The 22,369-nt window shown below is 30.8% G+C and overlaps 3 protein-coding genes across 4 annotated transcripts; 1 reads left to right on the top strand and 2 right to left on the bottom strand.

The window, feature by feature from the left end:
- Window positions 1-30: 30 nt before the first annotated feature.
- LOC109857251 lies at window positions 31-3,531 on the bottom strand. 2 transcript variants are annotated; one of them, XM_020433398.1, is made up of 6 exons: window positions 3,437-3,531; window positions 1,887-1,927; window positions 1,277-1,485; window positions 1,019-1,190; window positions 623-775; window positions 31-517 (listed from the first exon to the last, which is right to left on the bottom strand). In XM_020433398.1, the coding sequence occupies exons 1-6, from the start codon at window positions 3,460-3,462 to the stop codon at window positions 363-365; spliced, it is 756 nt and encodes a 251-aa protein (XP_020288987.1). In that variant the 5' UTR covers window positions 3,463-3,531; the 3' UTR covers window positions 31-362. The 2 variants fall into 2 exon arrangements, with proteins under 2 accessions (XP_020288987.1, XP_020288986.1); XM_020433397.1 differs by having other exon boundaries at window positions 31-775.
- A 7,288-nt stretch (window positions 3,532-10,819) lies between these two features.
- LOC109857259 (putative beta-carotene-binding protein) lies at window positions 10,820-13,085 on the top strand. The gene is made up of 3 exons (XM_020433409.1): window positions 10,820-10,968; window positions 11,665-12,027; window positions 12,178-13,085. The coding sequence occupies exons 1-3, from the start codon at window positions 10,911-10,913 to the stop codon at window positions 12,483-12,485; spliced, it is 729 nt and encodes a 242-aa protein (XP_020288998.1). The 5' UTR covers window positions 10,820-10,910; the 3' UTR covers window positions 12,486-13,085.
- A 3,179-nt stretch (window positions 13,086-16,264) lies between these two features.
- On the bottom strand, window positions 16,265-22,093 carry LOC109857253 (protein takeout-like). The gene is made up of 4 exons (XM_020433401.1): window positions 21,845-22,093; window positions 20,207-20,438; window positions 17,663-17,808; window positions 16,265-16,607 (listed from the first exon to the last, which is right to left on the bottom strand). The coding sequence occupies exons 1-4, from the start codon at window positions 21,921-21,923 to the stop codon at window positions 16,312-16,314; spliced, it is 753 nt and encodes a 250-aa protein (XP_020288990.1). The 5' UTR covers window positions 21,924-22,093; the 3' UTR covers window positions 16,265-16,311.
- Between the last annotated feature and the right edge of the window lie 276 nt (window positions 22,094-22,369).

Below are 22,369 nucleotides of genomic sequence, written 5' to 3'. Positions count from 1 at the left end.
ATAAAATTAAAAAAAAACACGCCTAAAAAATTATGTATTACGTAAGAGACTTTGTGAAAATACAATTATTTTGTTTAGTTGGTGCAATAAATATATGTATATCGCGTCGTAAAACGTTAAAGTTTTTACAATGTCGTTTCTCATTTGTATGTAGCACGACTGAATCGTATTATCGTAAATGTAACACGACAATAATATTAATTAAAGGTAAACAGTATTATATTCGAACAAAATAGCTGAAATTTATTTGCGAATTGAAAACAAGAAGAAAATTAAGATATAAAAGACAAATACAGAGATGTGTATAAATATAGATTAAGATATATAAATATACTTTTGAAGATTAATTCAAAACTCAATAATTAAATATCTGGAAATAATTCGTCATAAGTAAAAGAGGATGAGATTTTACTGGCGATATCCGAGAAAATTTTTGTCACCTCGGTCTCTAGTGCTGGGTTTAATTCTTGCAGAAATAAATCGCTATTATTGTTTAGAAGATCATTGCTTGCCGCTCCTAATGTGAAAATAAAGTTGTTACAATCAAAAATCACAAGGATTATACTAATCGATAAAATTTCTTTCGTAACATTTTCGTGTAAAGCAAAATATTGAAACTTACCAAGAACTGCATTGCCATTGAATAAATTGTCAAAAAATATGCGAGTTTTGTTTGCACTGATTATATTTATTTTAAATTTTGTAAAGTGCGCGTAGGTTATGTTATTTTGAACAACTTTCTGACCTTTGAGAATAAATGATGCTTTGTAATCATCTGCAACATAAATGACAAACATTAAACGGATGTTAAATATTACACATGTAAAAATGCGAAAGCATTTGTTTTTCACAAGTTCGCTTGTGTTTCTTTTTTGAAAAATTAATTAATTACATTATTTGTCACACACACACACACACACACACACACGCGCGTATTTCTGAAAAAATAATTTGCTATTTCATTTTGTAACATTTTAAGAAACGCACGAAATTTATCAAGAAAATGCGAGAGACTTACTGAAAGTTCCGTTCAAATTTCCTTCTCCGATTAGCTTGAGTAGAAGAAATGATGCGTTTATCTTATATTTTCCTTGAAAATCAAGTTTCGGGAACAACAATTGAAACTCGAACTTCAATTTCTCCGGATCGGCTTTGAACCAAATAACTTGGAATTCAGGAATATGAAATACCTATTGAAAAAAAAAAAGTTTTTTTTTATTAAATTTCACTATTTTTTGTTACATTTTATTGCTGTAGATATTAGTAAATAACTCACTTGTAGATCCGTGATATTGACGTCAAACTTATTGCTACGCGATCCAGAACCTCTAGTAAGATATACATGGGGTAAGTAAAGCGGTTCTATCGCGGGAACGTTTAATTCTTTCAATCCCGTAGCCAATTTTTTGCGAAGCTGATCAACTGAATTGACTATACAATTGTTTATATCGGGATCCTTTCGACTGCATACTTTTATATACGATGCTGTGACAAAAAAGCGAGAACACTATAAGATTAAACGTAAAAAATCTTGTAATGAGGTATTTTATATGTACACGCGAAAGGTAAATGTCACGACGTTTTGTCCATATTCATGATCGCGCGCGCGTGTGATCTTCACATTTTAGCGTTTATTTACATTTAAAATTTTCATCAAATAAATTATGTCGATCTATTAAACATTTGGTTAAAAAAAGTTGTACATAAACTATTTTTATGGGTATTTGGATATCTTAACAACTTGAGATTGACTTTTTTAATTATTTACGTCATTTATATTCTCATAATATTTCAAGCAGGTTTTACTGTTTATATTATATATGTAAACACTTGCGTGCGGTGATATAATCAAGTAAGTTTTTTTTGTCAATTATCAAGTTACTCACGTAACGTTGCAGAGGCCATGCCGAACAATACGACAGCCAACCTAAAATGAAAGATCAATTGTCAATAATACCACACATACACATATACGTACAACATATTATTAATATTAATAAGTCAGTAAACTTATTTTTCTGAGACAACACTTCTTTAGACAGAATGATTGCTGTTACAGTCGGATGTGTCTTACAAAAATAAAATAAAATTTATTTTAATAACATAATAATCAATTAATATTAATCCGTAATTAATATTAATAAAAAATAATTAATATTAATAATATTAATAATCAATTAATATTAATCCGTAATTAATATTAATAAAAAATAATTAATATTAATAATATTAATAATCAATTAATATTAATAAAGTTTATACAAATATTAATTGATTATTGTTTTGCGTAATAAAAAATAATTTTTAAAATTAAGATAAACCGTCAACACATGTTATGTGTAAGATATATGTTGTGATGTAGAAGTGTATTATTCTCTCTCTACGTATTTTGTAATCGATGTTTTTATTTTTAATAGATTTCTCAAAAAGAAGTTAACACTTTTTTCTAAAATCGGAAAGACAAATAAAAGTTTTCGATAAGTGAAATGAAGAACGCCGGCACATAGAATTATTTTAAATGCATTCGTCAATATATTACTTTGACACAATACAAGAATTTCAATCCTGATGTTCAATTGGTGAAACGTGAGATATCAGCGTGAGCTCTATACAATATTTATAATGAATTAAAAACCTGAAATAATTGTAACTTGTAAGACCAGATAGAAAAAAACATTTATCTGTCTTATATTTACGAATATTTGCGTCTGTAAGAGTATTCTAACGCTTATCCAAAATACCCGACATAATGTATTATAAACAACTTACTCTCATAGCTTGTAATTGTAAAAAAAAAGAGACTTATTATATTAAAATAACTTCATGTAACAAACACATAATATTATTTACATCTAGATTTATTATATTTTACACTATAGTTGGTTTTGTTAGCACACAATTTAAATTATTTTATATTTTTAATGTTATTATTTTTACTTTTAATTTAATTAAATTTTAGTGTAAAATTGAATGCCTAACAGAGAGAATCACTATTGATTTACCAGATTGTAAAGAAAAGAGACTCATATTCAAATAACTTCATGTAACAAGCACATAATATTATTTACATCTAGATTTATTATATTTTCTAATATAGTTAGTTTTGTTAGCACACAATTTAAATTATTTTATATTTTTAATGTTATTATTTTTACTTTTAATTTAATTAAATTTTAGTGTAAAATTGAATGCCTAACAGAGAGAATCACTATTGATTTACCAGATTGTAAAGAAAAGAGACTCATATTCAAATAACTTCATGTAACAAGCACATAATATTATTTACATCTAGATTTATTATATTTTCTAATATAGTTAGTTTTGTTAGCACACAATTTAAATTATTTTATATTTTTAACGTTATTATTTTTACTTTTAATTTAATTAAATTTTAGTGTAAAACAATGCTTAACAGAGAGAATCACTATTGATTTACCAGATGCGAGCAACGAAACTGAACATTTCAGCTGATAAGATAATACTATTTGACGATTAAAATACGACTGATGAAAACGAAGTATCAGTCAGAACGTTTATAGCAAAGATTCCCCACTTTTCGTTTTTAATAAAGAAGAAGGAGAAGTTCTTCCTGAAACTAAAGTCTCTTGCACAATGCGAGGGAATAGCGATAGCAATAAGCATTAGGCACAGAATTCCAACTCGTCGAAAAATTTATCGCTATTGCTTATTCCGTTTTCTGATCTGCATTGATACACGTGTATTTTTGTATGTTAGATTCCGCTGTTCCCCCCTACCGTTATTTATAAATATAAACTCTTTAAAACTGGTGTTATTTCTATCGCTATCGCTATTTCTTCCATTGTGCAAGAGGCTTAAATGAGATTACAGCTATTAATCATTAATACCAGAGCTATTAACTCATTACTTAAGTATCTCGTTAAATAAGCAGTAGTTTTTTTGTAAAGTAAATAATAGTTGAAAAAATAGTAGTAGTACAAAAACTGTATCAATCATACTAACTAGATATTAAGTCACAACTCAATTATATTAAATTACATATAGATCATATAGAAGCCAAATACTGATATAGTGCACAATATTGTTCAAATATACAATAATTACAATATGTATGTATAAATTTTTTTTTTTCAAATTCACAGGATTTAAATGACATTTCAAATTGATATCAAAATTAGAATTAAAAAATCTTCAAACCCATTGAAAAAACATTCTCAATTCAATTTTTCAATTCTTAATTTTAATAAATCACGTTTTATTAAAACCACGTACAACAATGGGCTATAGCTTTGAGGATTATTTCAATTTTAGATTTTTTGTTGCTCTTTAAATAGTTTTAATTTTTATATTTGTTTATCATTTTATATATATCGTACGTATCAATATCATATCGTGCTATGTATCATTGCTAAAAATACCACGATTCAAATGTAAAAAACCTGAAACTCGTTTTTTAGAAAGGTGGAGAATTCAATGGTTCTAACCTTGAATATAAAAGTTTAAAAAAAAAAATATTGTATTGTTTTTCAATACTTTTCACGTTGTATATAATATTATAGATTTTCAATATTAGCGATGAACTTTCAACATTTTTAATAATAAAAAAACACTGCCTCAGAGATTCCTGTTCTGTTTGTCTTTCTCTTAATTTATTGTATTTATTAAAAATGATTGTCATTAATAAAGTAACAAGAGATTTTATTTCTCTATTTCTTTACAAATAAACTTAAATAATAAATGTCCTTCTTTTTATTCACCGAACAACGATCAATACGATTGGTCGATTTGTTGAAGCGTTGTCATTAAATCATTGTAAGAGCATTTTAACTGGTGCTGCAAGAGAACTTGCAGATCTTATTACACTGAGAAAAAAAATATTATTAACTCAATTAAATGCGTTTAGTTGGCAGTCAGTTTGTTATCTGAAATATTTGTTGTTTTAATTCAAGTATATGGCGAGAAAAATAACAAATCTATATAAAAAGAAATAAGGAAATGGCAATAACAAGCTAACACCAGATGTTTAGGTACAATTCTTTTATAATTCGAAGATTTAAAAAAATTTTTAACACTGTTAAACATTTTTAAAATTTTTTTTTTCTCTTCTGTTTAACAGTGTTAAAAATTTTTTAAAATCTTTGAATTATAAAAGAATTGTACCCGAATATTTGGTGTTAGCTTGTTATTGCCATTTCCTTATTTCTTTTTATTAAAATATTCAACGAGCTGTAAACATATAAATTCATATAAGTTGAATCAACATAATTGGTAATGAACATATTTAATTTGCTAAACCACGAACTGTTCTGTCGAATATAATATATGATAATTTCAAATAAAAGATACGATAAAAAAAAAAAAAATAAAATACGCAATACTCAGTTACTTTAATTGAATATATAATCTGAATTTATTTGTACTAAATATTTAGTCTAATCAAAGTGCTTATTATTATTACAGGAAAAACAAAACATTGTGTTGTTTATATTCAAAGTAATCTGTATTTAAACAAACTGTAGATTTGTTAAAACAACTGAATATGTATTTCGATACAAACTAATTGTCATATCTATTGAAACATGATATCTTCTTACATTAATTGCTATTTAATTGACAGTACGTGACCGCCGCCTATAGTTGAATCAAATTACGATTTTGTTACTTCAACAAATTTTTTTTCTCAGTGTACGTACGCGCACATATTGTCTTTTTTGATGCGAAAAAAAAATCACATCGTTTGAGACAATTCATCAGCCAGGTAATTTTCTCTCTTCTTTTTTTATCTTGTTTACTTGTCTTCTTTTTGGCAGTTCAAGGAAATTCGTGAATGTTACTTTAAATATCGCCGGAGAACATTCTTAATCACGCAGTTGCAAAGCGAAGGGAACCAGCAAAGCAAGACAGAATTCTCATTTCGAGACACATTCTGAAACCGGTGCTCCGATCGAGCGTTAATGTTTCGCAATTCCACGAGGCAGTTTCACACATATCGCGTCTAGTTCGAGATGAAAGGTGAACATCAATGATTATTAGATTTTTTTGATGATAAAATACAGAATTTTAAAAATACAGACTCGATAAGAAGATAAATATTTATATACAAGGCACACAATTATGTTCCCTAATAGGCACATTTGTGAAAATATTGCACAAAAACGGCATCACGAATGGCGACGATTTTGCAATGATTGCACCAAGATGATTCGCCATAACGCAACAGTGTTTTGTCACAATAAAATTTTGCAAATAATATTTGTCAAAAATTAGAAAAGTACGCATTTCCAGTACGATACCTCCAATAGGCAAATTGTGAGAATATTGCACAAATATGACATCGTGAGTTACGACAATTTCTTGCATTTCTTCATATGCAATTATATTTCTACATATTTGAAACATCACATAGCTGAATTTATTTTCTTAATTATTGAACAATTTCTTTGTGAAATTAATTTTTGCAAATATACTGCTACGATGATATCGTTATTATTTTGCCGAAATAATATTTGGAAAGTAATGTTGCAAACAGTTACAAATATTTGACAAAGATCAATGTTTTTACATTTATTTTCTAAAATATGTCTGTATAATTGCAAATTACAATTTTAGTGCAAGATTTCGTCACATAATTTTGTAAATGTTAATGTTTCCTGTTACAGGATTATATGTATATATCTTTCTTACCGTAAACCTAAAAGGAAAAGGAACACTATAACGTAATCTTCAACACTACTCAAACAGTTAACACAGCCGTATCACTTCTCTGCATTTCAATTTTTTTAGACCTACGTTTCGTGCCGCATTTCGTTCGTGCATAGTATCGAGTTAAAATTCATCTCACGCGCGCAAACGTCCGTGATACATATGCAGGCACGTGACCTCGTATTGTAAATTTTTAATATATAATTCATTTTACTCTCGAAGTCTTTATCGCTATCCGCGGCAATTATATCGAGTTGCTTCGCCGTCGTATTTTGCGCTCAACAAGTAAAAAAATAGTAAATATACTTGAAATTAATATATTCTGATGTTTTAAATTTCATAACGTTATTTTTTAATTTTTTACTCCGGCGCATTTGCGATAGCTTTGGACGGAATGCGTTGCTAACAACTCGAGGCTATATAAACAAAGAATGCTTTCGACACACAATTGCGTTTACTATTCTATAAACGTGTGAAATAAAATATAATACGTAGTGTATGAACGTATACACATATATAATACATATACGTTCAGTATACATAGTGTAACGTATATATGTATGTACGCTCTTCGTATCCGAATGTCTACTTTTCAAGGAGATACACGCTCTTCGTAGCGAGAATTAATTAAATTAATTTCTATGCAAAACGCTTTTTTTTGTTATAGCTTGTTTTTAATTATAGTTTAGAAAAAAGATATTTATCTAGAAGAACTGTGGATATCTTAATTAAATCTACAACTATCAGAAAAGAGATGGCGCGTTTTGTGGCTCGCGATGTTTTGAAAATGGTGACGTATCTTGATTGTAAAACGCGGCGCGCGCGCGCGCGCGTTGCTACACGTGCGGAGAAGTAAAGAACTGGCGTAGCCACTTGTGCAATTTTGCCTCTCCCTATTAGAATTAGCGAAAGTCGCAAAATGAAACGGTTATACGGTCTTATAGCGACGCCCGAAAAAGCCGCGATCCGTAACAAAATCCGGAGGTGTCCAACACACGTGTCGCGTGTCCAAGTCCATTCGTGTCAAGTGTGCGAATTTGCAAACGCGAAACGCAATATTGAACACTTTATTTTTTTTTCATTCCCTTCTCATTTTACTGAGATTTCTCCGAATTCCCGCCTTTTATGGAACGCACGCAATGAGATCGCGACTCCTCAATGTAGCGGAGAAAACGATTGAAATCGTTTTTTTTTTTTTTTTTGCGAGCAAAAAAAGAAATACTCTAACTCGCACCTTCGTTTTTCGCAATATTTTAATTGCAATTTTTTTGAAAACGCGTAATTCTCGCGCTGTGTGTATTTATGTTAGACATTTATGAATGTTAATTCTTCTCTTCGTCTGTAACACACTTTACTCGAGAGACGTGTATAACGAGCAAATGAAATCACAGTCTGAGCATGAAGAAAAGAAATCCGTGCTTAAGGTCAGCATTGCGTGTTATGCAAACTCACTCATTATATACGTGTGTGTAAGTGGCAGATTCTGATGCATTTTGCCTCGAGCGTAAGGTGCTTTCGCACATTTGCACAGAAAATGCTGTTGATCGATGTCACAATATTGATTAAAACTTGTAGTGTGCACGCAAATACGTTTGTGTGCGTTTTTGCTTTTTACGCGCACATATATTCGAACGAGATGCAAGTAATTGCGATGTGTTTTAATTGTTACGAAGTTCCGCAAACATGCATACGCCAACATTTTTTTTTGGACTTTGCGATTTAATAAAAAAATACAATTGTCAGACACGATCGAAAGAAGGAGCGTGTGGAACGAATAAAATCAACGAAACGGAATTTAACAAACGCATAAATAACAAAATCATGATATATAATGTCATTGTCGTGTTATTTTATTTTATAATTAGAAGTTTGTTTTCTAAACGTGATTTTGTAATATGTGCAGCAAAACAATTATAATTTAATTGTTAATTTTTACATAATGTTACATATCTTTATTGCTATTTTTTTTTAATATTGATGTATGTATATATTACACAATATGATATTTACAATTAAAAATTTATTATTGCAGAGAAAAGCTCTATGCTCTCTCTCTCTCTCTCTCTCTCTCTCTCTCTCTCTTTCTCTCTCTTTTAACAATTATTTATATTAAGGTTTACAATAAAATGTACAAAGTCTCGGTTGCGATTTATTCGGTTGTACTTTGTACATTTTAAACAATAATGACGTTGTACATACTTATAGAACTTGTATTGTTAGTAATTTTCTTATTATGTGTGTTTTGTACAATTTAAATTACGTTATATTTTGCCTCTATTTGCGCTGAACTTCATAAACAATGTATTTATGTATTATAAAAATCTTCTCAGAAAGTAATTACATAAATTGTTCATTTGACGTTTTTCTCTAGTTTTTGTTTAAAATTATAATAAACTTTTTTGTTTAAAAAGTTAAAAGTTTTTATTTGATAAAATTGTAATTATTTTGTAAAAATTTTTAAGTTAACAATTTTTGTTTAATTGTAATAAAATTGTGATTATTTTGTAAAATTATTTAACTATAAATTGTTTTCTATGTTCTTGTCTGATAAAAGTTATTTTTTTAAATTAGTTTATTCTACTAATAATTATAGATATTAGTCACTAGTTCTGATGTACATATGAATATGTGTGTGTGTGTGTGTGTGTAAAAATCTCTGCTTCTTTATTTACATATAACACAACGTCGTTTCTTGGTAGAATAGACAAAACTGTGATACTGTCTGTGTAAAATGTCTTCATAGTGACAATAATATCAAGAAAAAACGTTTGAGGAAAGAACGCTTGTTTTTTTAGTATTCTCAGTACGGTACTTAAGAACCAGTTCTAAATTTTTAAGTTAATAATAAGTAAGTCTATATAATATATGCATGATGTAGTTATTTTTAATGTTTGTATATTATTGCAATATATTCGATAGATACAAATTCTCAGTACTAAAAATCTATTCTTTACGTCACATGTGCTATAGATTTCCAGTAATGAGAGTGAATATCGAAACGCAGTTCATGATCAAAAGAGGGATTGACAATTTTATTAATAATTAAGGCAAAATGTAAATTTCTTTCGACCGTGACTTCAATTCTAAAGTTTTTAATTTATTATTATTTGTACGTACAAGATATACACATGTTTTTCAAACAATATAACATAAATAACATCAAAGAGATGAATTCTTCACGTAGTACCGTTTAATATCTTTTTTTAACCTAGATAAATCATATATTTTTGAAACCGCATTTATCACAGATATTTGTTTGTAAACTAGTTTGCTTAATTTAAATATTGTCTAAATTAATTATTTGCAAATTGCTTCAAAAATCGTATATTCATTTAAAACTTGAATTATATTTTATAGATTATATGTTATAAAGAAAGAGAGAGAGAGAGAGAGAGATGCGTGAAAATATTTTTTATAATTTTACGCAAATATCTCGATGTGCCACTAAACTATATTTTTGTTTGTTTGTTTTTTTTAAATATATTTACAAGTCTTACATTATCATAAACATGTTACGAGGTAGTTAATAACCATATTTGTAATTTTATACAAATACTTATTTATGCATGAATGAAAAATAAAACTGTCTAGTTCAAAAAACAAAATAAGTTTGATCGATTTTTTATAGCATTCGATGGCTACGTTCACTGCCATTATTGAAGATCTATAGCACATAATGACGTAAAATGTAAATTTTTAGTACTGAAAGTGAATACCGAAACCGATAAAAAACGTTTAACATTGTATATATTAAAGCTATAATATAAACATTCTATTTCTAAAGAAAGAAAATAACTAATAATTTAAAGAAAGGAAAATATAATTGTCTTGTTTAGCTTTGTGCTGCAAAATAAAACATTTTTATGAAACATTTTGATACAACATATCGTACTTCTAACGTAATCTTTATTTTATGTACATTTGAGACGCGAAATTATATGTTGTTTACTTATCTAGAAATGTATAAATTATTCATAATATTTTAAATTAGATTTAAAGGCCACTGCAAAAAAAAAAAAACATGACCAATTCTCAGCGTACAATGAAGAAGAGAGAGAAGAAAAAACTTATGTGTGTGCCAACGTGAATTGTATAGAGTATATATACAGGTTTGATCACTCTCTCAAGATCAGTCGTGACTCGCGTTCTCTGCAAAACTGTTACAAACGATCGTGGCCAGCCTTGTTAGTTCGCATTATATACTTACAAAGATTAATACCTGGTGAAACATGTTTATAGCGTTTTTTATATCGGTATTTGTAGCTGCACATGTAGCCGCAGAAATTCGTAAGTACATAAAATGCATTCAATACACGATTTTAAACATTTAAACATTTATAATTTCATCATTAGCATTCTCGTAAAAAAGATAAAAGAGTTTTTGTTTCTCTTTTTATTATTAAAGTAGGGTTTTGTTATTAATACCAAATATAAAATACCAAATATACAAGAGATATGCCGTTAAAATCGATAGTAGTTACTTTGACAGAATTGAGTTTTAAGTGAAAGAAATATTTTCGACAGGATATGGAGCAAGGCTTTTGCGCGTTCCAGTTTCTTGCGCGCTCGAATCGAAATAACGACGGTGACGTGTATTTTTGATTTTTATAAGATTAAAAAAAATTTTTTTCATTGAATTCTCATTTCACACATTTTCTGTAAACATATATCTTGTACGCTAGATTATTACGTGTCTTTCAGAAAGTATTACATCTCGCATATTCGAAATTTGAAAAAAATTTTCTTGTTAAATAATTTCTTATTAAATTTAAAAATTGTTGCACAAAAATATCTCTTCGATCAGCAATCGAAAGATAATGAAATTCTTTTCCGGGTTTTAGAACGCGATAACTATTATTTCTTATCCACAGTTGTGTTATTATTTATATAACTTGACGCGAGAAAACAACTGATGACTTTTCCTACATCAGATCACACATAGCTCGGCGCGCAATTCCGTAATCGATCCCGTGCATTTTGCAGCTTCTTACATTCATGTGTGCAACTACAATGACCCGAAGCTTATTCAGTGTATTCTGGACAACGTCGAAAATTTGAAGCACAAGATTTGTGAAGGAATTCCTGAACTGGATATCCCAGCGAATGACCCGATGATGATCGACAAACTTACCCTCGTCGACTCGCACAACACGCAAATGTTTATGAGAAACATTAACATAACGGGGCTGTGCGATTACGTTATCAAGCAATTTTCCTTCGATATCGATAAGAATCACTTTGACGTTGAGCTCGTGTTCAACAAGATCAAAATGAACGGCACGTATGACATCAACTTGCGTATATTGGTGCCAATTAAGCAGGGGGGAGATGTCTACATTACTACAGGTACGTACGTACAATCTCGTTTGCGCTTGTATGAAAAACAAAGAAAAAAAAAAAACTAAACTGTATTTAAAATAAGAATATTTAGAATTATTTATTATCGAAATCAATAAAGAGAAATAAATAAAGTCTGAGTACTATGTGTTTTTGCAGATAACGTAGAAGCTACGGTTAACATGGACATGAAGGTGGTGAATAATCGCGGTAAGAGATATCTGTATATGTCGAAGATGAAGATCAACATCGACATCAAGGACTACGACGCTACGTACAATTTGCAAGGATCAGAATTGAACCGATTGCAAGAGATCATCGATAACTTCATAGGAAACAATAAGGAAGAGATCATTAAAGTCTTTAAACCGGCGTTGGAAAAAACGGTCTCCCAAATAGTTCTATCCGTAGCCAACGATATAGTTAAGCACTTCACCTATGAGGAGCTCTTCCCCGGACGTCCATAAAGTGTTTCTACGGCTCTAAGGATATTTGCAGTAAGATTGCGTATTTAAGATAGTCTCTCGATTTTATTTATGTAGACCACGCGTGTGTATTTAAGCAAGTGAGACTGTTTTATTTTGCAATAAACAACTGTAAATATCTTTTAAATAATTCCGTGATTAAGATTAATTTTCACGATCAAACAATGAATGTAAAACGATACATATATATAAGATCTCTATTATTATTTAAAATAATACATATGTATATGTATAAATTTTGTTTATTGTAAACGGTACGTTAATTGTTTAGTATAGATTTGTATATTTTATTATTAAAACATATATATTTAGTAAAATTAATGCGACGCAAATGTATGTAAAAAATTGCAATGTGTTACGTAACAAGTTCAAAACTTCTTTTTTAATAAGTACGCAGATTTTAATAAATTAGGATTCCAGTAGTTTTATACTTTAATTCGATCGTTAAGAGAATACTGGATGCCAACTATAGAGACGTGTAAATCGACGTTATTTTTAGAAACCTAAATTTTTGTAATTTCTATTTTTTTACTGCATTACGTGAAAAGACTTTCTTTTTACAAAAGCAAATAAATATAAAACACTTACGTAGTGTTTTTGAAAATGAATATATATAATGCTCTTTTGAACTCCTGTTTTTTTTTTTATTCACAATGTGATAGCATGTGATAACTTATACTGTCATCACACGAAGATCGCTCTTTTTCGTCAACTACACGTTCCAATCATAATCTGGATGCAAGATCTTAGCACAATTTACTAATTTCTGTAGATGCATTTTCGACTTGCGGTAAATATAAAACTAGAGCGATCCTACTAAATGTGCGTGTGCGTGTGAGCGTGTCGGTTTACTAATCGATATCCAGTATTCGGTCTCTATAGTCCATATCCAAGTATCCTCTTAAGAACTCGAAACTTTATTTAAATGTGATGTCTACGAATAACACAAATGTCTTTAATTTCAATAAATAGTCAATATATTTTTTGTATGTATTTATTACAAAAGCGTCTGGGTCTTAAGATTCTTATTTCTTGATTGGTTAAAAAATATGATGTCACTCAATGTCGTGTCGTGTAACTTCTACAAAAGTTATAACAAAAGAGAATTTCAATAAAATGTGTAAAAAAAAAAGAGTATATATATTGATTATACTTGTAAAAACCCACTTGGATAGATCGTCTATATATCCGTATATAAAGTAGAAGTTCTTGAAAACCAGTTTATAATGGTATTTTTTAAAACAGTGATTTTGCGATTCCGTCAAGAAGCGTTGCGTAAATGTTTCTTTTAACAGCAAAAAGAATTACAAAGTCGAATGTCATTAAGTGTGTGCTACATTTTCACACCTGATGCGGTAAGACTCATATGTATGATACGTCTGACAATTTGCGACAATTTGTGCAAAGTGGAACGAAAAACAATGTGCACACTCTAATACGTATATTTCTATGTTACAGTTAATTGTAAAATATTTTCTACATTTAAAATAAAAATATTAGTTTTTAAAACTGTGCTCGGATAGTTTTTATTTTTATCGCAACTTCTCTTTCGATCTAAAATTTGTGTAAAAAAACCAATTCGCTAAATAAGAATATTTTTAGCAAAAGAATTACTCGTAGATTCTTCGTAGAAATATGTTTTCTGAGAAATATTTTCAAGACTCAAACATATGTGTGTTTCATGAAAGCCAAGATATCTAATGAATTTCCTTTACGTACAAAGTACGCCGCAGGTGTTTACACTACGCCGATTGCAGGTGTGTTAGTTTACGTTAGCGCGAATAAGAATGAATTCTCCGTTCTTATACTCAAAAAAAAAAAAGAAAACCGATAGGTCAATAATTCGTCATTTTACGCGAGCAACAATTAAAAATAAATCGTTATAAAACAAAAAAACGTTTCGAGCGTTTGTGTGTATTATTGTAGAGTTTAAATTATTATCGCAGATTTATTATGTTTTTGCGAAGTTTGTCTATTAGTTTTTTTATCTAATTTCTTCAGTTATCTCGGAAATCCACAAGCCGTTTATACATGAATTGCGTGTGAGAGACAAGAAAAGCAACGGGGGTTAATGGGAGCCGTGAAATAATTAGAAGCGATGTTCGTTTCTAATATTATTTAACACTCGGTTTCTTTTGAAAACAAGCCAAACGCGTTCGTTTACATTCAGATAACTTTGTGTCGCGAGTGGCCATGTGTCGCTAATGAAGTTGTGAGGTACGGTATTGCATTTTGTGGTGTGCGCTTATAAAATTTCAATCATTTTCAACCGCAAGGTGAGTACAAAAAATTTTACTGATTATTATTTTATTATTTCTAATGCATAGCCTAATGTTTCCATTCTGAGATGTTATTGTTGAAATAATCACATTTTTTAGAACTAAAATAATTAATTAAGCGATTAAAAAACTATGTTACTTTAAGAGCTAATTAATTAGAGCATATTGATTTAAGATAATTAAGTAGTTATTTTTTCAAAAAAATAGTTTTATCTCCAATTTCCTTTAGTAGGTGCCAATTTCTCTCCACTCCCCTATTATTTAAACTTTCGTCTACGCTGATGAAATAAATGAACAATGAAAGATATAGATAAACAATTGACAAATATAATATTTTATTTTGAAGAGAGGAAGAGAGAAAAAGAATAATGTATTTGTAACACACACACATGAAATAAATCACAAAAAACATTCCGGATTTTTATATACAAGTTGTTTTAATTCTTTTTTTTACAAGTGAAAAAGAGTGCGAAAGAACAATTATATGAATATTGTTTGAGAAACTTTTGCAAGCAAATCTTTTTATACGATTATTTTGACTGTGAGTTTGCTCTCTAAAATTAAAGTGCGCTCTCTTGGTAATATACATCATTTGTACATTGCACAATAAAGACTTTATTACAGATTCCTACTCAACTGTCGGTCACATAGCAAACAGATATTATCTTACTATATATTATTAAATCTGCCTAGAAAAGTGAACGTGGTGCTTACTGTGCGTCGATGAGCTATCGATTTCTACGCCGTATATTCTTTTGTTCACGCGGTGATTTCAACGCGCGTAGAAACGACGACGAAGAAAAATCGGTGTCAAAACAGAAAGTAATCAAACTTTTCGGTGTTCTACATATTATTAAATTCTGGGATAAAATGTCGAATTTCTTCTTTTGTCAATCGTAAAATTTAATCTACATCTAATCTCTAACTAATTACATTGTCATTGTCTCAATTAAATAAAAATCTTCTGCGTTTGGTAATAATAATTAGAAAATTGAAAAATTGCTTGAGAATTTAGCTTTTAAATAAAAATTGCGTGCTAAAATATTTTTCAAAAACGTGCAAAAACACTTTGCGCCTACAACGTATGCAATCAATATTACTGAAGTTACATTTCTTTTAAGTTAGTTCAAAAATTGGTAAAAATTTATTTTCAAGGTTTAGCATCGTGAACAAAACAGAAATATTTGATCGGTTCGCGCCACTTTACTATATTCTGAGCATTTCTCTCGTGTAATAAACTAAATATATATATATCTCTTTTTTATCACAAGATCTACTTGTCAATAAAACTATAGAAAACTTCTCTCGTTGTTTTTGTTACAGTTCTGCGTTTTTTTGGATGAGCTACAAAATCTCAACGTGTAACAAACTGAGCGACGCAAACCTCGGTCGAGGAAAAAGAAATTCAGTTTGGCCAGAGAAGATCAGTAATGGCGATTTCCCTAATTTGTTCACAAAAGTGAACAAATTTACATCGCATCGTTTTTTTTTTTTTTTTTTCCAGCCCGCCTGTTCGTCCGGATCAAGATCTACGCGCCGGGAAACAATTGCGCAAGCGTAAATTGCTCGACAATGTTGTCCGCGATGTTCTGAAACGCGTCGGACAAAGCCATTTCTACGAGCGGCATTAGCTCACGCGTGAAGAGGTCGAAGTTGTTGTTAATGGCCGAGTTAATGACGTCTCCGAGAACTCGCTCACCGTCAAACAGATTGTCCAGTTTCAGCGAGCCTTTGCCCACGGACACTTTCAACCTGAATTCCTTGATGCGCAACTTCTCCACTCCGTTTTTATCAAAATACCTTTCACCCGATATTTTGCATGCACCTAGAAAAAAAAGGCAATAAGAGATCGAGCAAAACTTTATACGAAAAAAAGACAAGTGTAAAACGTCAAATTGTTGCCGTGAGAAGTAATACAATTATTAAGTACGATGTGAACGACTTGTAAAAATAATTGAATTTTATTGCGCGTATATACATGTGTAATTTTTAAATTTGCTTTTAATATTAATTTATTTGCGTGGACACAGACTCTGTCTTAATACCTCATACTTTATTACTGCACAAATAATATTAATCCTTCGCGGAGAGACCATGAGTCTTCCCAGATCTAATCAAAAATTACGCATCATCGTCTCTACACCGAAAAAATTGTATTCTTGTTTTGAGGATATCCCACTTACTTTAAGGATATTTTATACTAAAATAAGCGCCAAGAAGAGTTTCTTATTTTAAGAGGAAATTTCTCTAAATAGTAATATTGATAAGAATATATACTGATTAGAATATAAAAAGCCTCTATAGAAAAACATATATATCTCACTATCAAAAAAGACTATATTCTTAAATAAAGAACATATTCTTAATTTCAGATAAATATCATCTAAAATCTTTAAGAAGATTTTTTTAGTATAAAATCTACTTACAAGAATATAATTTTTTCGGTGTAGTAAAACTTAGTTCTTTTAAACGCTTATGTCTTCAAAGCTACTAGAGATTTTTTCAATTTGTTTTTTTTTTTATTGACGCAGAATCGTTCAAACTTTCAATTACAAAAAAAAATTAAAGATATTGATTTTTCGGAGATATTCGATTTTAAAGTCGCGCGAGTCTCACAGACCCAGTCTGTCCGACTAGTCGTCATTTTTAAAGTCCGTCCACGAAGGTTAACATTCAATATGAGAAAATGTGAGACTGATTCTTACAGATTCATTAATTTTCTAAGATCACATTTACTTGCTAATATTATTACTAATGTTTTCAGTGCTGAAAAGTTTCGATAAATTACAAAACTTTATTTAAAATTAACATTGTAAAATGCGTTGCTGCAGAAATATAAAAAGCGATACATGAATGCAATTCATACGTGACAATAGATACCTATGCAATTTGAGAAGTTGCCGGACATAGGACCGGAACCACGAATCGGAAGTAGCAACACCTTACCGTCGACGTCATATTTCCCTTCAACGGAAATATTTGGCAATTCCACGTTCACGGCGAAACGCATAGTGTCCAAATTAACTCTGAAAATCGAGAAATAACGTTAAAACCAGCGACATTTAAAAGCCAGAAAAAATTTTTTCTTTGCAAGTTTTGCTCTCATTTCTGATCGTAATTTTCAGCTAACAACAAGCTTAACATTTTGCTGGCCTATGAATCGAGATTTTCACAAATATTTTCTCTTTAGTTTAATATATTGTATATTAAAATAAATAAAAAATAAGTTTCTTGTACGTATAAATTATGTAAAAATATTTTAGTCGTACGTATGAATTGTTTTTTTTTTTTTTTTTGTATAAAAAATAAAACAATTGAAACAAACGCGAGACTCTCGCTGCCAAGACAGTTGCTTTAAAATTATACGTGACATAAAATTAGAGACGTATAGATTTATATAAAGATGCAGACTTCGTTGAACCTTGTTAGAGTTAATTATGGTGATCGCGTGTGCTTCATTCAAGCGCGATATTAATTGCGGAACTCGTGATTAATACAGTTGAACCTCGATAATTCGATCTCAAGAGAAGAGTTAAAACCTTCAAGTGTTGTAAAGGTTTCGACTTATCGAAGTTCTTTTTTCCTTTTCGCGAAGCGGAAAGGAATAAACAAAATTTTCGTCTTATAGAAGTTTTCGAGTTATAGAGGTTCGAGTTATCGCGAGGTTTGACTGTACATGTTTTAAATTGTTGTGAATTTCTTGCATCGGAACTATTGATTCGCTATCTACACACACACACACGCGCGCAACGTGTGTATTGCGTCATAAGAAAAAGTAATGAGATGTCACAGTAAATCATTAATATGGCGCGCGACTATTACTGCGTATTTTGTATTGAAAAACCACGATAAATTATTATCGGATTAATGAGCCTATTTTCTTGCCAGTTTCCACATGTGGGAAGTCGTTTCCGATTAACTAACAATTTCCGACGCGATGACATCGACCTTCTTTTTTGCCGGCCGCGTTTCTACAATGCCGTTCTACACAACGATTTTGCGCCCTTCGTTTTCTCTCCCGATCGTCAAAAATAACAATATTTTTTTGGGGGAAAATTTTTCGCGTGTCAACGCAAACACGCTGCCAAGCGATCGTGTCATTTAAGTTCGGATTTTCTGATCGTTATCGATTGTTCATTTCTTTTCTTTCTTTTTTCTTGCGTTGCGTTTTTTGAACCAAGCGATGCTATTTGTTTTGTAGATGCGTTTCGAGCGCACATGTCACGGCCGTTTCTTTCGCGCGCGCGGAGTGTACGAAACTCAAGTTTCTCATCGACGTTCAATTTATTTTCTCGTTTCTTTGTTACCGCAAATTACATATTTACGGCAACGCAAATTTTCACGACAATAAATATGCATTGGAAATCGTGACGAACGGACACATAAACTTCTTTAAATTTCATTAATACTATTTTTTCTCTCTTCGTTTATTTTATCTTTTAAGATACTTTTTTGTACCAAAAATTGGTACAACAAATTAAGAGATACATACAACAGATAAAATAAACGAGAACAGTATTAACGAAACTTAATAATTTGTTTTTAATTAATAATTGGTTAATTTGTTTTTTAATTAATAGAATATTTCGCTATTTCAAGCACGATAAGTAATAATAAATAAATTTCTTGTCTAACGTGGAGTTTGACCGTCCGGCTATTCATATTGATGGAAAGAAATAACCGCTCTATTTCTATATTGATAGAAAAAAAAGACAGGAAAGTCATCTTGATGACAAATGTTTGATCAAAGATTCAATTTTGATCAATTGATCTTACCGAAACAATTTAGCACAGCGCGCTTTATAACAAACACAAAAATTTCTCTCTCTCTCTATTTCTGTCTTTTTGAAATTAACTACCAAGTACACGAAAAAGTCGCAAGTCAACGACAGCAAAAACAACACGTGTGTGCAATTATCTCTTTCGTAACCGCGTATAATCCGCGAAGTAATCTAGTCGCGGATTGATGGTCGGGAAGAGGCGTGATTCTATGCAATCAGTAGTTTAATATCGCGAGTGGTTTATTGTGCAAAGTCGTAACGATATTATTATATCCGAGCAATATAATATTCGCGTTATATTTATATTTTATTTGTGTAATCGCAGAAAAATACTCCGTTCAACACCGTTTCATCAATCAAACATGTGTCATGTAAGAGTCGCGAGATTCAAACATCTTGTAGCGTATCGCGTTCGACTATATAATGCTCGCTCATCGCTGCAACGTTAATTATGAAACGAATGACAAATTACACTTCGTCGACTTCCGCATATTTAGATGAACAATAGAAAAAACAAAAACATTTTCAAGTGCAATATTACGCAATTCTCTCTAGGATCCGAGATTATCTGTGTGTGTGTGTGTGTGCGTGTGTGTATGTGTTATTCTTTCGTTCCGCAGATAAGCAAGTTATCCGCACTTACTTTACTTTGCTGATGTGGAAGTTGCTGGCGCCGTATACATTGACATCTGTCGCGTGTATGCGTAAACCATTCGCCGGGGAGACCACGAGTTTTTTTAGTTTTAAAGGTTCCAACGAGGGAATGTTATATTCCGGCACGCCGATTTTCAAGTACGGCTTCAAATATTCCACACTCTCGCCGACGCAGACATCGTAATGCGGATCGCCCAATTGGCAAACATGAAGAAACTCGGCTGCAAAAGCGCAATTGAAAACTCGTTGCACAAATTGTATAATTATTAAGTAAAAAAGAGAGAGAAAGAAAGAGAAAGAAAGAGAGAGAGAGAAAAAGAGAAGAGGAAAATAAGAAATAAATAAGAGAAGAGGAAAATAAGAAATAAATAAATATTCATTGCTACAAAGATCAAGAACTCAGCGCGTATAACTGATTGATAGCGGAAACGGATTGCGATATATGATCTAATTTCTGCCTATACTTTACGGAATGCATTTAGAGACCTTTCCAATAAAGAAACACGTTCATATTTTTTAAACACATTTTGCACACATACCTCATAAATTTAGTTTTGATGTTAGCTCAGAGGCAGGTTTTTGCTCAAGTTTTTTTTTTGTGCAACACACAACGCTTGTGTCCGTACATTTGCAATGACAAAACTTGAGCGCAAAGTGCAAACGTTATTATATATCATAAAAAAAAAAACATCAAATGTGAACATTCATTTTGCACAAATAGTAATTAAATTATCGATGCTCATTCGACAGTAATTTTGTGCTGTTTTTTTTTTTACGTGGAATTCACGTTCATTTAAAAATGTCGGAAAACGTTGTTTTTTTTTTTTTTTTAACTTTTTTTTGTACGATATTGCACGCATTGATTAATGCGTAAAAACTATATTGGTAAAAAATGTACTTCGACTGTAAACCAACAATAAGTATAACAATTTTATATAAAAAAAGATATCAAACAAAACGGTATAAAATATTTGAAAATTAAAAAAATTAAACAATCACACATGTGAGGTGCAGAGTCTTGATTAATATTCAGAATATTTTGATATTAATTTTAAATCTAAACCAACAATAAATATAACAATTTTATATAAAAAGATATCAAACAAAACGGTATAAAATATTTGAAAATTTAAAAAATTAAACAATCACACATGTGAGGAGCAGAGTCTTGGTTAATATTCAGAATATTTTGATATTAATTTTAAATCCAAACGTGTTATCATTATTCAAAGATGAAAAAAGTGGAAGTACAGTACGTACCCAATGAAGCTCCAGAATATATAGATGTCTATTTATAAATTAAAAGCATTATACAATAATGAAGGATTTATAATGTCAAAATTTAAGTGAAACCCGAAGACAGAGATTTTTTTTAAATAGACATTAAGTAGATTTTTAGGGCTCTAATAGCGCTCGTATTCGTTGGTTTAAGTTACAATAGCACATTAAACAAATTAAAACATTTTCAGTTTATATTTTTACACGAAAAACTTTTTTGTTACATTTTCTCTTTTGCAAAAATTCTTCTCGGCGCAATCTTGCTCCGAAAAATTGCACTCCGAAAAAATCATGTAAACGTTCAATCGCGGACATCGCGATGTCGACTCTCGCACCAAAGTTTACTCACGTAAATCTCGCGCCTTGGTCACCGCGCCGATCGTCGCCACTAAAATCGCGATCAACGTTGCCTTCGCTGTTGCTGCCATTTTCTTTTTCACACAGGAAAAATTAGAAACGGAACAATTTCAGGAAGCTCAACGAGCGGTTGCCTTCCGGATGTTCAAGTGCGAGCGGTCTCGACGAGAGGGGTGATCGCAGGGGCGATCTAGCGGCAAAGTGATCCGCGACTTGGTCGGGCTGGAAGTAGATGTTCCGGACGACGAGCCGTACGCCTTATAGAGGCCGACTAATTTCCCCCTCTGCTCAACACCCACCATCTTCACACACACATACACACATACACACATACACACATACCGAGAGAGAGAGAGAGAGAGAGAGAGAGACACACACTCCTATCACAACGCGGGATGAAAACCTATTGTTCTTCCGCGCGGATGATGCTCTCCGCAGAAGAGAAAAAAGAGAGACTCATGCGTGCCAGGCATAGAAATAAGACGCGCGAGAGAGAAGCCGCGGCGTGATTATCGCG

This window comes from Pseudomyrmex gracilis, unplaced genomic scaffold, assembly GCF_002006095.1.
Source record: "Pseudomyrmex gracilis isolate BER0280 unplaced genomic scaffold, ASM200609v1 scaffold_153, whole genome shotgun sequence".
Taxonomy (NCBI): domain Eukaryota; kingdom Metazoa; phylum Arthropoda; class Insecta; order Hymenoptera; family Formicidae; genus Pseudomyrmex; species Pseudomyrmex gracilis.
This window is presented reverse-complemented; position numbering and strand designations above follow the sequence as displayed.